The sequence below is a fragment of the Molothrus aeneus genome, chromosome 2 (assembly GCF_037042795.1).
Source record: "Molothrus aeneus isolate 106 chromosome 2, BPBGC_Maene_1.0, whole genome shotgun sequence".
NCBI classification, from domain to species: Eukaryota; Metazoa; Chordata; class Aves; order Passeriformes; family Icteridae; genus Molothrus; species Molothrus aeneus.
Window position 1 is genome coordinate 50,128,130 of NC_089647.1, and position 17,231 is coordinate 50,145,360.

Consider the following 17,231-nt stretch of genomic DNA (forward strand, 5'->3'; position numbering starts at 1 on the left):
TATTTAGTAATCAGCATACCTTTCTCTATATCCCTGTTTCTAAGTGATTGAGATTAAATACTAATTTAGAAAGGAATTATGTACACGTTGATGAAGATATAATGTCTTGGTCTTATTTTGCATAAGCATCCCATTTATCTGTTATCCATCATTTTCCGCCTAACATTGATTAGGACTGCAAACGTGGAGAAGTGGAATCTTTGTTCTTTCAAATGCAGCACACACCCACTACACCTTGAAAAACTGTTCCAGCTCTACTTGACAAGCTGAAAACTACTTGTTACCTTTCCTTATCTTGGAGGGTTTTTTGGTACTAAGTTAACAGGCTTATTTCCAGGTAGTAATCTAAAATAATACAGAATAAAGCTAAGGAAACTTGGTACATATTTTAAGTGAGGCTTTGTTCCCAAAGAACAGAAACACTTACTGTACAGACAGACTGTAAATTGATTTGGGATATAAAACCTTCCCACACACTCTACCTAGGCTATTCTAGGGGAGAAAATTTGGAATTGTAAAGCTGCTTGTCACTTCAGGTTTTCAGAAGTCATGACAGACTGCTTTATAAAAAATAAAAGAAAGAAAAAAAAAGGCTAAGCATGAGGACTACATAATAATCATAATTTTTCTATTTCAGTGCTGCAGCAGGAGAAGATGCTGCAGTTTGAAGCTGAAGCCAAGGAGGAGCCTCTCCTAGCCAGGGAAGGAACTGGGAGCAGTGGTGAAGAGCCTCAAGTATCACTCACTCTTTTTAGAGCACCTGCCTCTTAATTTTGGTGATCCTCCTGATTACTTGCCTGTAAGTGAAGCAGGCAAAGTTAAAGCTTCGCTCTTCCTACAGAGGTACAAAGTGACATTCAGTTGTTCCTCTCCTCCTCCTCCTGTAACATTTAAGAGTATAGTTCCTACTGAATGCTGTGAAAAATGACTGGCATTCAGTTGGATTTGGCACAAGAGAAACCAGAGCTAGATTTTCTTTTCTAGGACAGCCCTCCTCCATCTGCAGATGGAAAGGTTAGTTTTTCACAGGGATGCCGCATTTAAAAGCTACTCCTCCTACAGTGTCATTGAAGACTTGCCAGAGAAAGGGAAGTCTCATCCTTTCATTCTCATCACCTCCCCCCACAAACAACCAAAGGATGAAGCACAGCAGGCTCTATACCAGGCCACCTCATTTAAATACTGCTGCTTAAATGGGATTTAAATTAAGCTGCAACATAATTTTGTTTGAAAGCATTTTTTAGCAAGATGACATTCCTACAAATAACAGTAATCTATAACAACTCCTATAAATCTTAATCAATTCGTCCTTTTCGTCCCACCTCTAAAATTCAATGTTTTAAAACTGCTTTAGCTTCATGATGTCTTCATGAAATCGTCTGATTAAAAAGAAATTGAACTGAATCACTTTTTATCAAGAACAAAATTTCTTGAGCAAATGTATTCATTCTGACAAATACTTTACCTCAAAATATCACACATTGACTACTGGAATACCTATACATGATTATAAAAGGTTTTATTTCATTTCAGTCTTCTGTCACAGAAATAGAGCCCCAGAGAGACTTTACCTAGTTACTTGGCATGTCCAGAATACAGATATCAAATGTTCATCTCAAATTTATTTGCTGCTAAATTCAGCAAAACAAAAACAAAACAAAACAAAACAATTCAATGTTTTATTAATGTTTCTTGTTCTTAGCTTTTTAGAATAGCCCCGCTCTTCCTATTTCATTCCTTAAGATATTATGTCTCTCTCAACCTTTGCTCATGGTACTGACAGCTAATCAATGCTAATATTAGTCCAATTTTCTTTACATAAGGAACAGAATTTTTAGCTTGCCTATCCCTGAAGGAAAAAAGCAGATGTGAACAACTGCATTCACAAGGATGCTAATCAAGTGCAAAAGCACTAAACACTTCTACATGGATGTTCTCCCACCATTTCATAGCAATGCAATGTTCAACACTTTTTGTGTTAAAGATCTTTACATCATGCTCACTGCTCTCTCATCTGGTTTCTGTTCCTCTAGTTCCGACAGGCCACTTGATTATTCTTTCCTACATTAACTGCTTCATATTTGCTTTATTAAATTTTACACTGATTGCAGTTTGTGCTCCTAATTCATCAAGATCACACTCTATTTAAACAGATTACTCCAGAGTATTCACAATGCTCCCAAATCTGCCCCAGAACAGATGTGTTCTGGTTTAGAAACTGAAACATCCAAATATCATTTCTTTTTCTCTAAGACCTATAGGCAGCCTTTTTTCCACAAATGTACAGAACAGTGAAGGTGCTGGAGCTCAGGAAGTATTTTGACATAGCAAGAATAAAGCAGTACAAAAGCATTTCAGACAACAATATGGGCTACTCAGATGACAGTAGATAATAAACCCTGCTAGCACCATCATAACCTCACAGGGGCACTGACCCCATCCATGCTAATGTAGCTATAGTAAAAAGTGGAAAAAAACCCAAACTACTCTGTACTAGAGTCAACAAGGCCATATATGGACTTTTTTCATGACTGTGAATTTCTATATTTTTAACTTTTTTATTCTTAATCAGCAAGACAGAATTACAGCATCCATGGGTTAATTCTCGTGTGAACATAGGGTTTCTCATTATCAGTGCACAGTGTGCCAGGACCATTCCCACAACACACTCATCTCCCTCTCAAAGTTATTTCCTCACCAAGGAGCACGCAAGCATGCCACTTAAACACTCCATAAACTGCATTAGCTTTAACTCAGATTTTGTGTGGGTGTAAATGCAAACACAGATTTCATACATGGGAAACAGCAGAAGGTTAAAGAAATCTTAGTTATAAGTGTACAAGATATACTAACAGAACAAAGGCTGGACCATAGAACCGAGATGTGCTCAGAAACCATTTGACACACAGAAACTCCACAGAAAGCACAGTTTTTCAGAATTTGCTAGATTTTAAAGAAACAGGAGTTGTGACTAGAAATCAAGAAAGCAGATAGTACTGAAAGACACAAGTTAAAAAATCAAAGAAAATTAAGGAGACTCCTAGAAAACCTTCAGAAACAGAAAAATGATTCAGAGGTGAATAAGAAATAAGAAAGGGAAAATGAGACAGCAAGATATTTCAAGGACAACTAGAATAAAGGAAGAGCTAGGTTTAGCTTCTAGATGCATGGTATATGGCAGCAGCTGCAGTTTGCAATTCAAATTAATGTAAAACAGACATATAACCTGTCTGCAAGGGAAGGCAGGTGAAGGTATTCAAACACTAGTCTATTTAAAAAGTCAGCATATCCATTTTAGGCAATGTCTGTCTTCCCTCCCTTTTAATCAAAGCCATTCTACCCTGGCTATTCCACAAGATGCCCCCAGTTGTCCCCTGTTGCCTGGCAGCTTTGAAAAAAATCATTGCTTATACAAAACCAAAAAGATAATTAAAAGCAGTTCAAACTGAGATTTCATTCTCTATTCACTTGATGAGTAAATGTCTCTTACAATTTTAAGCTATTAAAGCTCAGAGGAGTTTTATTTAAAAGAAGTTCCTGAGATTCAACATTTAATGGAAAACCAAATCCACTACAACAACTGATTTGGGAGAGGCAATCAGCCTTAACTACTTAACATGAGTTTTATTTTCAGTATCATACAGCTGAATTCCAAACCCTATATAAAGCTTTGCTGCTTCCAGTGGGAGCATACTAGAGTCTTCTGCCTTGCTTTCTCTAGTTACACTCCCTTATGTCTGATAATTTCAGACCCATTTGTGCTCATTTTTATCTATGTGTAAAGTACTATGTCCTGCCCTCAGGTCCCCAAAGACCTCTTTGCTCTTCAGTCTATGATTTCAAGAAATCAATCCTATGGAAGAAGCTTCATTCCCTCCCCAGCAGCTTTGCCAAGCAAAATCACCTGCTTGTAGTAGGTAGTCTGACCTACTTCAGAAGTTTCTTGGGGTAAAACATAAGAGAAAGTACTTATCAAAATTTAATAAAAAATGTGATACACACCTCATACACCATTAACTAGTGACATAAGGAAAACAGTCTCAAAAGTGCTTGATTTAAACATAAAAATCTAAGCTGTTCTCAGAGCTTTACTGCCTTCATTCAGTTAAATGGAAATATTTTCACCTCCTGGTAATTGTATTAGTTTCTAAATCTGATTGAGTCTGGACAGTCTGGCCCTATCAATGGGCACACAGTACTGGGACATAGATTCAGAAGAGATTAAGTCAATACTTCCTCCAGGATTGAACAAATTAGTTTCAAGCTTAAAGAGAAATGGAGGGGGAAAGAGGCAGAATACATGGTACATCACTGATTTCTTATTACATAATACTGTTGTCCCTGAAGATCCTCTCAGTTTCAGTTCCAAAATTCACGTCTAAGAAACTAAATTGCATCTCCAAAACAGAAAAGAATCCTTCTAGAGGTAGAGACCTGAATTCATCTTGAGTAACTCAACAAGCACCTGAAAAGTATGTCATTGCCCTAGACTCGCTTTCTACAGAAAAAGAATCACAAGAAACAATTCCAGACTAACTAGGTTGAATATTCAAAAATATTTGTTTCTTGCCACTTACTATAAGCAACACAAAGTGTATGGCTTATGAAGCTTCAAAGTATTGAACACAAAATGTTTCACAGTTTACTGCAGTTTCATAAAAGGATCTGGTTTCATAAAAACTTAATAAGAAAAACAAGGTACAAAATTGGGCTGACACTACAATTTCCTACACGGTCAGTAATTTTTTACTTATTTTGCCAGCATCAATTGCCTTTTGAAGGATTTTAAAGACCTTGGCTCCTATAAATGCAAGGATTAGTTTTCAGAGAAGAACACAGCTAATGACAGAATATTTATGTAGTTTGTCCTCTCAGTATTCATCATTCACATAAGCATCTTCTACACAACAGCTAGGCAAAAGGTGTTGAATAGGAAACTAAGTGGAAAGAAACAAGTAATCAGGGACATGCTTGCACTAAATCTCAGGTAGCTGTTCAAACTTGAGTTTGAGTAAGTTATTATCCTTTAGCTCATTAACTCAACTTTTTTCAAAACAGGCACTGCCAAGGTTTTCCAAGTGTTTGTGTAAGAACTCAAGGCCCAAGATCCAAAGACATAATTATAAAAAAATACTTATATTAAAAAGGAAATCTTTAAGTTCTCATAAGCTACAAGGCAGAATAAAGAATTTTTCCTGTGAACAGTATAATTTTATTTCTCAGGAAGAAAACATGTTACAAAAAATTGTGAGAAGAAAATGCTGGGTTTTTTCTTTAGATGACACTTAAGATTCTCCTAAATGGCTAGAAATTCTTAGTCCTCTTGTAACAACTAACTTTAGAAGGAAAAACAGAACGGAACAGAAACAACCCAGCAAAACCAAAATCCATTATGCTTTTCTAAAGGATCATTACATCATACCACTTAAGAGAAAGGAAACACACACTTTGCCAACAAAAAAAAAACCATTACTAACAGTCAGAGCTTCAAAGAGTATAAATAAAATCATCCCGGTGAACGCCATAGTTTGACAATACACCATAACAATCTTGAAACCATCGATCTCATTTGGTTCAGACAAAGTCATAAGGCAGGGGGAGCAGAACAGAGAAAGTTTAGGATGGCTACTGTTTGAAAGCATCCCAAAAAAGTTAAAGGTTTCAGTTCTTTATTAAGGACTTAATTCATCCCAAGGATTGTGTTTTACTGAGCAGTGGAAACTCTTATCCATGATCACCAGTAATCTCATGCCTGTCTCTACAAAACAGCTGAACAGCATGATGAGAGAAATCTGCAAGCACTTTTTCAAACTCTCTTCCATGAAATAATTAAGAAAAAAAATCCCAAAAACTCTCCACAACAAAATCATACAGTTGAGGATGTTCCCATTTGCTTTTCTTTTCCTTCCCCAATAATCAGTAAAACATAAATCAGAACTTAACTGGATAATAAGCTGTTCTTAGTTACATTGCATATTTAAACAAAGGCCAGATGTAGAGGAAAAGGATCCTTATTCTGGAAATGGATAGCTCTGAATGACCACACCATCTCCTTTCCACTGAGAAACACTTCTTCACACAGTACGAAACTCCACCTTGAAGAGATAGAAATTACTGTTCCTTAAGAAAGGCTTCTGACAGTACATAAACTCCCTAATGACTATGTGGATATCTTTAAAGACACTAAGATCAGCTTATGTGACATTTAACACATTCTGAAGCAGGTATGCAAGCTTTCAGTCTTATTCACCTAACAACAGCTCTTGTTTTGCCCAGCAGACAAGCCTCACCCAAGCATGCAGAAGTTGGCGTCTTCTCTTCTCAATTTTCAAAGTCAGTCCGCAGTTCCTGTGGGATGCCAGCTGGCAACCATGGAAACTCCTATTGTGAGAAGCTTTTGGACACAGAGCAACACAGTTGTCAGTCTCAGCTTAATAAGAACCGACCCTAGACAAATGAATGAACACACACTGCTTTCAGCATGGAAGGGGCTCCTGTTCACTCCTTCTCAGAGGACTTTATCTGAGTAACAATTAAAATTGTTAGTCAATGTCATAACTTGACAATGAAACAGCCTATCCAGAAGCACGAGAGTTCAAGGACCTCACCTCTAACACCAGGATAACACCAATTGCCAGCAAATTTTCTACCCTAGCACAAATGGTTTTAAGCCACTTTTTTATGCCTTTCTCAAAGTACAGTCTAATTTGTAGTGGAAATCCACTTTTCTCAACAATAACCATAAGAATTTCCCAAGACCTCCAGAGCACATCACAACTTGCTGAAACACACAATTTTCATTCATTGATATTTTTTGTTTGCTTTTCAGACTATCATGTCTTCACAAAGGGGCCTTTTCCTCAGTATTAAGAAAAAACCTCATCTTTTTAATCCTTCCCCCAAATCAGTTTAAAAATACAAAATTATACATCTTCCCAAGGGAAAAAATATTTTGATTAAATATACTGCAGGCAAGAAGGAGGGAAAGTGAGGTGCATTACAAGGTGGAGAGGTGCTCTTTGGGTTTTTTTAAATGTCTCTCATAGCTATATAACATGGTAGTCTGTCAGAATTACCCAGACAGGGCCTAAAATTCATGTCTAAAATAAGTAGTACAGTATCTTCTGATGGGTATGGCCTTCTAGCATTCACATTAGAAGCCCTTTAGGAAAGAACAGCTCATGCAGAGTGAGCACAACAGGTTTCAGGACCCCAGGCAGTTGTCCAGTATTAAAGTACCAACTCAAGAGCTGCTGCTTTCCTGTTAAAATGCTTATGTGGGCTGCAGGAGTCATTTTACTTAATGTTTTCTCACAATTAGTCAGGATCTGCACAGCTACACCTCACAGAGAATTCACCATTGTTCTTTGGTCTATCAACATCTCCCATGTGCCTGTGCTTGGCAAGGAGCTCCAAAGCCTTCAACAAAAGGGAGAAGATAAAGTTACTGTGCTGAGATACAGAAGATAAGATGCACTCAACATTTTTCCTGGTTTTGAAAAATGTTTGAAAATGGACAATGAGTGCTATTTTGAGTGGATTGCAGCTACAACTTCAAATACAAAAACTTCAATACAAATTGCAGCTACAAATACAAAGAACATGCCCAACCAGTCACCCTTAAAACTAAATGCACCTTCTTCATTAAGATTACAAATGCTGATGTGAATCAAACTTACAGGCAGACACAAAACTAGTCACTTGCTGCACATAAATTTTATTTTGGTTAACATTCCTTTGGTCTAGATTGTTGTACAATATACACGACCCAAATGCTGAGATGAGAATATTCTGTGAATGATACCTACCTTCATTTACGTAGATGTTTCTGTACCAAGGACAATCCAGGTCTAGAGAAAGACATTTGAGATGTTTAATATATCCTAAAAAAAATACCTTTGGCCAAAAATTTACTGTACAATACAGATGTTATTATTCAAATGTTTTTCAGTGGTTAAGAACAAAACCATAAAAATCACATGCTCATTTTAGGTGTAGGTGCAAACAGCTGCTTTTGCTTCCTTAAGAGAGTATTTTTTTAGAATAATGGTATTCCTTTTTAAAAACTACGGTATCACGTGTCCTCAGAATGAGAAGTCCACAGGAGACAGATTTTTTTGCATCATAACATAGTCAGTTTATAGTGGGCTTCCACAAAAAAACAAAAGCATATTACACTCAATGAAGAAGCTTTAAGCTTTCCAGTATGGTGATGTTCCCTTTCCTTGCAGTCACAATTCTTTAATAGCTACTTTAATGGCTTAAAACAAGGCTGTTGAGGGACATCCTATGCCTCACACTGTACTTCCTGTAAGGTATACGTCTTTAAGTAACTGTGGCTATATTTCATACCTGTAAAGGTAATTTGATTTGTGTATGAGGGAAAAAAACCCAACTAGATAGTGACTTTTATTCTGGTATCTCTGGCACTGACCATTTATCTGTCTGAAGTCAAATCAACAGCATAATGCATATACTGAAAAATAATTTGCATGATTGCATCTTGTTAAGCTAAGCAAACCACCTGTTCAAATAAGTACATCCTATTATAAACCAGATGTTTGTTCTGCCAAAAGCACGCGGAGGATGCACAAGGTAACAAAGCACAGTTGCCCAACCTTTAGTCTTTGTCAAAACATGCAAACTGTAAATACCCTGCACAAATATACACATCATAATATTTCTAAAAATGGCACTGTTTCACAATATCACTGTTGAATGTGACCTTGATTAGTTTTCACCCATTTCAGTCATTGGTGTTATTCTAGAAGTGCACCAAGCAAACAGAAACCAGAGAATAGCTTGCAACAAAGCGACTGGGCTCTATCTCCACACACAGCTTGCGTCCTCAGTGTCTGCACTGTGTCCACACACTGCCTTTTAGAAAGCCATTTTTTAATGCAAATCAAACTAAAAATTCCACCTTCTGTTAAGGAAAGGTTAGAAATCAAACTGGAACAGTGCAGCTACAGAGAAGCAAGACACATATCAGTCATGAGAAAGTGTTTCTTCTCCGCCCAAGTATGTGATAATATTAAGGGCCAACGCTGACAATATCTCTTCATGAACTTAAACATCAGGTTAATCTAAAAAATTGAGTAGTGCTCATAGTAAGAGCATGCCCTCATTATCTGTATTCCTACAGGCAGCCATTACACCTACTCATTCTATTTTCATTTTCCTTACATAGCAAAGTTGGCAAGGAAAATGCCTCAAGATTTCCCCCTGGAAAACTTTTGAATTTGGCCTGTGCTTATAAGACTGTTGAACACTTCTCAGAGTCCCACCATCTTCTAATGCATCACTGTGGTACAGGGAAGTAATTCTATCTCTTTCTCTAGAGTAAAAAGACCATTGTACCAGTGGAAATTAAGTGTATTTATAAAAGTATATACAAACTATTCCAGACACAGTGTGAAACCCATCCAGCTCTGAGGAGTCATTAATAATTAAACTGCAAAAGTATGCTAAATGCAGGCCATTGGTGTGCTTTATAATCAGATTGCAGTTGCATATTGTGCCCTTTTTAGCACAAATGAAATGGTATTTTAAGGCTTCTGAGACCTTGAAGTCAAAATACAAATTCTGATGGGCTATAAGGAAATGCAAATAAGCCACTAGTTACCCTGTTTTTAGTAAGGAGAAACTTTTTTTTTATTATTTAATAAAACTAAAGTAATGCACGAAATCCTAAGTCAATAGCCACCCAATACTGGAAAACATCAAGTTTTCGAACTGCCAATGACCCAATGAGACAGACTGGTTAAATTTGTTGGGGTTTAATTTTTTTTGAGGATTGCTTTCTTGTGTTTTTTTAGGTTTAGTTTACTTTCTTCTTTTTGGTTTGGTTTCCCCCCAACACATTTCTTTTGCTATTCCACAATTAAAAAGTTGAAATGGCTAATGCAACACACCTACTTAATCAAGTCCTGGACTTCTAAGGAACATTGACAAAGCATCATGTGCACCAAAACTTACTAAATTTTCCAAAACCAGGAAGGAATTTTTGAGATGGGGAATCAACTGGATGTCAAATGAGAGCTTTCTTCCTAGCAGTTAAACTGAGGTTCTGACTGTCTAAGTACTACCTCTTTCATCATGACAAACTCTTTGCATTGTCACCAAATTTTATAGGCCATCACCTAAATTCCTCTTAACTGAACAAAATGTTTATTAATATATTTTAGAGATACAGATCAAAACATCACAACTAACAAGGCTATTTGAGGACGAGTATTTAAGTATCTAGGAGTATTATTTTTCCATGTGTAGCGTCAGTATGGGACAACCACCTAACTTGGATGCCAAGTCTCTGACTCCTGCTGCTTTCTTTTATTAGCCTGAGGCATCTAATTATAGAATCCAACAATAATACACATACCACACTGCCCACCTGCATTAACAATACAGGGGACTCATTATTGCTTCAGAAGGGCAATTCCAGTTTTGGCCTCATAAAAAAATCAGAAGAGAGAACAGTACAAAATAGCTTGTCTCCAAGTTATAGTCCCAAAGAATGAACCCAGGAGAGCTTTATTCTCTTATCCTTACAGTAAATTACTTTTCTTGACTCAGAGCTTTAAGATTTTATTGCTTTTTAAGTTGGTGATGAAAGATTTAATCACAGATTTGTTAGATTTAGCCCCTCAACACAGGCTTTTCCAGAATCTTCAAAACTCCAGCAGGAGTCACAGTAGAAGTTTCCAACTACAAATAGTACTGGAAAAATGTTGGATTTACCATGGATTTCCTCCCAGTAATAATTCACAGCTTGAATTTAGCAATAAAAAAAAATCTATCATCGTGTCCCCAGCGCCATCTGGGAGATCAGGCTTTTGGCAAAGAAAAATGGAGCAGCAATTGCCTGGCAGCACAGGAAATCAATGACTTCCCCACTCAGGGCTGAGCAACAGGCTGCTCCTGCTGAGCACAGAGTCATTCATTTCCCTTCCTGCCAGCAAAGCTGTGCTGTACATGGAGAAAGCAAAATCTCTGTTACACCTGCAGGACACACACACCCCTTCCTCTAAACCCTGACCTTTCCAGGGGGCTTAGACAGTGAGCTACACAATTCCATGTGTATATCCAAAAGGGGAAGGAGTGTGGAGATGGTGGTGTCTTGGGAGAGCTTCTGGACATGAGGGTTTCAGGCTACAAGGTAGGCAACAAAAACACCACTGAGTTAAGCTCAAGTCAAAGCTCATGAGTTGACAAAGGATTCAACTGAACTATGTCAACATAAGGGCCAAGAAATCTGGTCACCCCTTTTGCCCCAGTAGTAGGATAATACTAGGTAATTTCAGGAATTAGAGTTCCAAAACAGGTGTAAAGGGGTCTCTTTTGGTTTGTTCTAAGCACGATCATTACAGGGGAGTTTTAAATACAAAAAGATAAAAGCAGAACACATTATCCAGGAGACCACATGGGCATCCTTCCAGGCTGCACTTACTCAGAGCTAAACCACAAGTTTATTTACATATAAAATACAAAGCATATTGCATTTTCTTTTTAGTGAGAGGGTTTGCAGGAACTGGAATAACCATTCAAGATCTGTCAATGTCATGCAGAGACCACCACTGACCTCTGTATCTTTAAAATGTCAACTCCTTCCTCAAATTTACTAGTCTTAGTGCTCCCTGGAGCATGAGACAAGAAAGAACAGGAGTTGAGAGTTTCCCCCAACACACACTTCAACTTTGCTGAAGACAAAAAGAATTTCACATCCACATTTTCCTCCAGGTCAAAGTTCCCAATAAAGTCACAGTAAGGAGATCATTACAGGCACGTACACAGTCACCAATAACTATGTCAGAGGTTACTGATACAAAACAGCAGATAGAAGGGACTTCTGGTCAAGCCAAACTTGGCCCTGATTTGAACCAGTGCTCTGAATAAGCAGCTTGTCCTTTGAATGGCCCCCTCTGAGACCAGAGAGTACTGCTGTAGCTGCTTTTGGAGCTATGCCTGCACAGCACCCCCAGTAACTGCAGATGTGTTAGGACATCACCAGATCTTGCTGAGCATTGATTCACCTGTATCAGGCAGATTTGGCAGCATCTCACGACAGCAACACTGTTTGCTGTTTATCTGTGCATCATTGAACCTAGAATCTGTAAAAACACAGCTGTATTACAGCAGAAATATCACGGTCTCTAGCAGCTTCTAGCTTCTCAGGGAGACTTCTTCAGTTTAATAAGTTACAGATGTAAATGCAAATATCTGCCTTATTTCTCTAGAGTCACCATTGCTCTAAATCAATTCAGGTCACGCTGAAATTAGCCTTGCCCTTCAGCAGGTTAAGAGCTTCTCCCATTTTGCTATAATTAAAACATGTCCATAGAAAAATTACAAATAAAGTGAAAGACAAAAAAGAAGTAGGATTATTCTGTAATATTTTTTTCGTGTCCCTCTATCCCCAAGCTCAATAAGAAGCCTCTCAAAAATCTCACTCTGCTGCAATTTAATAAGTCAGCAAAAAAAGAGACGCTGCTTGAAGGTATTTCACAGAAGAAATAACATGAAACCCACAAGAGACTCCTCAATAAATGTGAGCCCCACACATAATCCTACCTGTATTCCTGCAATAAGGAAAAAAGCTCATTCATTTTCTAAGCTTGCACCTTCTTCATTGTCCATTTTAGGTGCAATAAGATTCATCATTTAGTCACTCTGGAGAGCAGTAGGTCTGCATTTATCATGGTGAAACGCATCCTCACTGTTTGTTCTTAGAGTTTACGGAAAGCCAAGCACAATGACTCATAAAACTGCTGTAAGAAAAAGCTGAAACAAGTTAACAGAATGAGCTTAAGTGACATCCTTCATCCTACATTTCCGGCACGCAGAGCCAAAACCACATCACACTTTCAGCAGAACAGATTTAGAGCTATTATTTATCATAAATGGCAAGACCTTCACCAAGGCCAAGTAATGTTTCATGGTGTTCCTGAGCTGCTCACAGATCTTAAGTGCACTATAAGCAGTAGAAGGTCTGGCTGTACGTTCTAGAGCAAATGGGACTCTTTTCTGCTAATGTACTATTCTTTTCCGTCTGGAAAATTATATTTTCTTCATGCTGAGAATGGTCATCGTGAAAATTCTTACCTGTTTTCCATCTAGTGTGTACAAGCGTTTAACCACCCCTGAATCCAGCTTGATGGCATCGGTTATATCAGTAAGAACCTGTTCAAAGGAATGTGCTGTCTTCTTGTTGAGCAGGATCCGGACTGCCTTCCGTGGCTTCACTCCACTCCTGATGATAGTGACCAGTTTAGGCCTAATGAAATCCTTATTCTCTTTTGTATCTGGAGCACCTCCTTTAGCAGTGGCAAGAGATGGCACTGAACGAGAAGTAGAAGTTGTCTTAACATTCACTGACCAGTTTGGGTTTACATTCTTTGTGTACTCCAGTTTCTTGAAGGGTTCTATGGAACCACATACATAACTTTCCCCTGTGGAAACAAAAGCAAAAGTCCAGCAAGTCAGATTGGAGACAGAAGAAGAAAAAGAAAAATGCAGAAAAATACAAAATCAAATCATTCTCAAGTTATTAAATATTATTCTTATCATTCTTTGTCTACAGTGCATAAATATTGATCCCTTCTCAGATGCTACTGACTACAAAATGAGTGATCTTTTAAAGATCACTCTTCAGCTAACTGTTCAAGAAATGCTGTTACAAAAATCCTTGAAAGCAGCAGTTTTCTTATCAGAAAACACTATTTGCAGTGGGGACCACTGCTATCAGTAAACACAGTAAACAATGTTTGTATTTCACCAGCAGCACAGGCCCAGCACATTATCACAGTATTCCTTCAGCCTTCATGCTTAACTGGTCCACTCCTAAGAAAACATCAGGCCCCAAATATTTCAGAGGAAATACTATGAAACATTACCAAAAAATATAGGCTACAAATAATGTTTTATAAGAAGGTGGATGAAAGTGTCATGGAAATTTGTTAACATTTGATTATTTTTTTTTCATCTTTAAGCATCACAAACCCAGGATATGTATAGACAAGAAACCTCCCTGTATTATTTACTGACTAAATATATATGTGGGAAAATGAAGACAAAGAGTAGCAATTAAAGGCTTCTCATCACAACAAATTTGCCATACTTAAAAGAAAAATAGTGGCTATTAGTTCCTCTTCCTGTTGGAGCATTATCTACAGTAAAATATTTTTGCAAATACCACACTCACACAACTTCTGGGGAACTAGAAATCAGCCAGAAAACCCAGCACCATGTAGATTAGCACCAGAATGCAGTAGTCCAGCTGAAGGCTGCTGTGCAAGGGGCAGCTGCTTGGGTGCTCCCAAACTCTCCCTTGAGCTTGACTCTGTGACTGTGGTGGCAGTAGCAATGGATGAGTTGGATCAGCTCAGTGATCTGATTGAACATACCAAAGACACGACTAATTTTGCAACATCAAGCTGATCCAGTTCATCCTCTGTCTGAGGAAAAACAAACAAACAAGCCAAACAAAAACCAAAAAACTCAAAGAGACCAATACTAGATCCAGCAAGACCACACATTCTGGCAACCTACAGTTAAATCACAAATAATGCAAGCTCCTATCCTGAACAATACCACAGAGACATCTGAGATGTTTTAGTTCTTCTGGGTTCAATAGCACAGAGGCCTTCATGTCAGAAATTTAACCCAGCGTTACAAAACCAGAAAAAAACTCAGTGATGCACCTCCTATGCCAAGAAAACAGGTAAGAAACAAAAATATGCCTAATGACCCCTACCTCTAAGGAAAGAGGACTCACAGTTCAATCATTAAAAGAAAAGTATTACAAATTTATTTCTGAACAGGAATTTTTGGGTTTCAAGGCACCCAACCCAATTCCAGAGATATTACAGCACACAAGGAATGCAGGCAAGATACACAGTCACCACATTTAAAAATGGAGGCAGGAACACTGGGACATGAGGCTTGGATAAAGGAAGGATCTTCCTTTTAGCCATTGCATAGATAGACAGATATGTATATGGCAACATCAGACTAGAAGGGCTCAGCTACAGTAATGATTGGTCAAACAGTGCAGATTCTCTTTTATCCATGTCCCTGTCCAATTGTTCTAGTATTAGCTACTCAGTTATAGTGCCAGGTCAGAATGCACCCACCACATCCACAAAATTAGCAAGTTTTAAGGGAAAAAAAGAAACCCTACTGTAAGTAAGACTGCTCTCAATACAATAAATACCTGCTCTATAAAATAATTTGCAGAAGTTTCTTCAAAATGTTTAAGCAAAATTTATTCTTGTCTACACTTGTGTTTGCTGTAAGCAGTAAAATCCACCAGCAACCTCCTATTTTTTTTTTTTTTTTTTTTTTTTTTTTTTTTTTTGCAGGGGGGATATAAATCTGGATTTTCAGGTTCAGCCCTATTAGGGGAATTGCTCACTTCAGTTGCAGAAAATAACATTTATTTAAAATCAAGTCTTCAAATTAAAACTCACTTCTCAAAGGGTAGGCTCATAAATAAATGTCGATACACAGTGTACTCAGAAGATTTACATTTAATTTATTAAGAACTCCTTTGGTTTCCCTTCTTGAAAGGACAGCGTTCCACATGATTTTTAATATCAGCTACATTTAAAGGTCAGATGGATTCCTTGTAGCATTTAACTGCACATCAGCTCTTCATTACAAAACTAAATTTATATGAATGATCATTTAAAAAGGACCAATAGAATCACTGAATGTTTGGGACTGTTTGAACATAAGCACTTTTGCCCTCTCCTCATTTCCAATGGTACCATATCACTAAAATATTTACACCAAGATAATTTTTTCCCTTCAAGAGGCTCGTATTTTTCTACAGAACATCTCGGAGGTAGAGCATCCAAGGCCTTCTAAGATGACATATCTTTAGTAAGAACTATTTTATATAGAAATACAGACACTTCTCCCATAATGTTATTTAAAACTATTTTAGATGTTAGTTAGGGACTGAAATTTTCATGCATCCTGGTCCTAAGGGTGAGGCCTGTAAGAATAAAAATCTTTAGTACCTCTGGTGTTTGTACGCAGAGGAATCTCAAAAGGACAAAAGGTCTTCACCTAGATTTTCATTCCCTTTTTTTTTCACCAGTACCTCCAGGAGAGAAGACTGTAAAAAGATTTCACAAGGGGCATGACTTAAAAGTCCAGTAAATCCATCTCCCGGCTTTAGCTATTGCTTCTTCATCATCGGCTTTGAGTAACTGGCAGCTGGAAGAAGAAAGTAACAACCTCCAGACACTATATTCCTAACAGAACAAGTGTTGAGAAGGATTCTTTGAAGAAACTGGATTAAGCAAAGGGCACAGACAACAATGCCTATTTAACAGTGACAATTTGATTGCAGCTCCCCAGGAGAGGAGAGCAAGGGTTTCACAGCTCAGTCATCTGTCACTAATGGAATTTTGACTCTTGATTACAGTATCAATAGCCATTAGGAAAAGAAAAGGGGAACACCCAGTTGCTTTGGGAGATCTGGCATCTAGGAAAAAAAGTGATTACTACACCTTAGAAAGTATCTCTTTCCTGAGAGCCTCTTCACACCAACAGTGCAAATGAAATACATACCACTGGAACCTTGCAAAAAAGATGCACAGCACTTGTTGGTCAGTTTCAAACTTGTTGGTCAGTAACCCTACAATTTAGTTTGTATAACTGCTCAACACTTCTGGGAAATGCCATGTGTAACAATAAAATAAATCTTAACATTGAGAAATTATTCATAAAGCTAATCACGTAGAAGGGCAGATCCCAAAACATAGTTTATGCTTAAAAAAAAAAAAAACCCAAAACAAACAAAATTAAAAAAAGAAAAAAACCAAAAAAAAAAACCAAAAAAAACCCAAAAACAACAAAACTACTAACTGCAGTTGCACATCTGTCAAAATTCAGTGCAACTGACCTATCAGAGACATGCAACACTGGAGGATAGTTCTTATGGGTCATGACAGAATTTCAAGGCTTGCTTCACTTACTAAATATTGGTAGAAATAATATCTGTGTGTACAAAGTGGTTGCTAAGGAGACATTGAATCACTGCATGTAAGTACTGGAGCTTTCCTGATGCAAGTGTCTCCCTGCTTTCCACATTGGTATTAGCAGTTTGTTTACTTCAGCTTACTGATATTCTCCCTATAAGAATGACCAAAGCATCATCTCTTAAAAGCCATTTTTTTGTGTTGCTTTTCTGTGCTTGAAGTGACTTAGCCTAAAACGGGTTC

At 37.6% G+C, this 17,231-nt stretch overlaps 1 protein-coding gene across 4 annotated transcripts in view; it reads right to left on the minus strand.

Moving 5' to 3' along the window:
* Nucleotides 1-17,231, minus strand: part of DCLK1 (doublecortin like kinase 1) — a 228,292-nt gene that overhangs the window by 201,781 nt on the left and 9,280 nt on the right. For all 4 annotated transcript variants that reach the window (XM_066544908.1, XM_066544909.1, XM_066544911.1 and 1 more), the window contains exon 3: nucleotides 13,102-13,448. In XM_066544908.1, coding sequence (XP_066401005.1) covers nucleotides 13,102-13,448 — 347 coding nt within the window. The remainder of the gene's footprint in view (nucleotides 1-13,101; nucleotides 13,449-17,231) is intronic.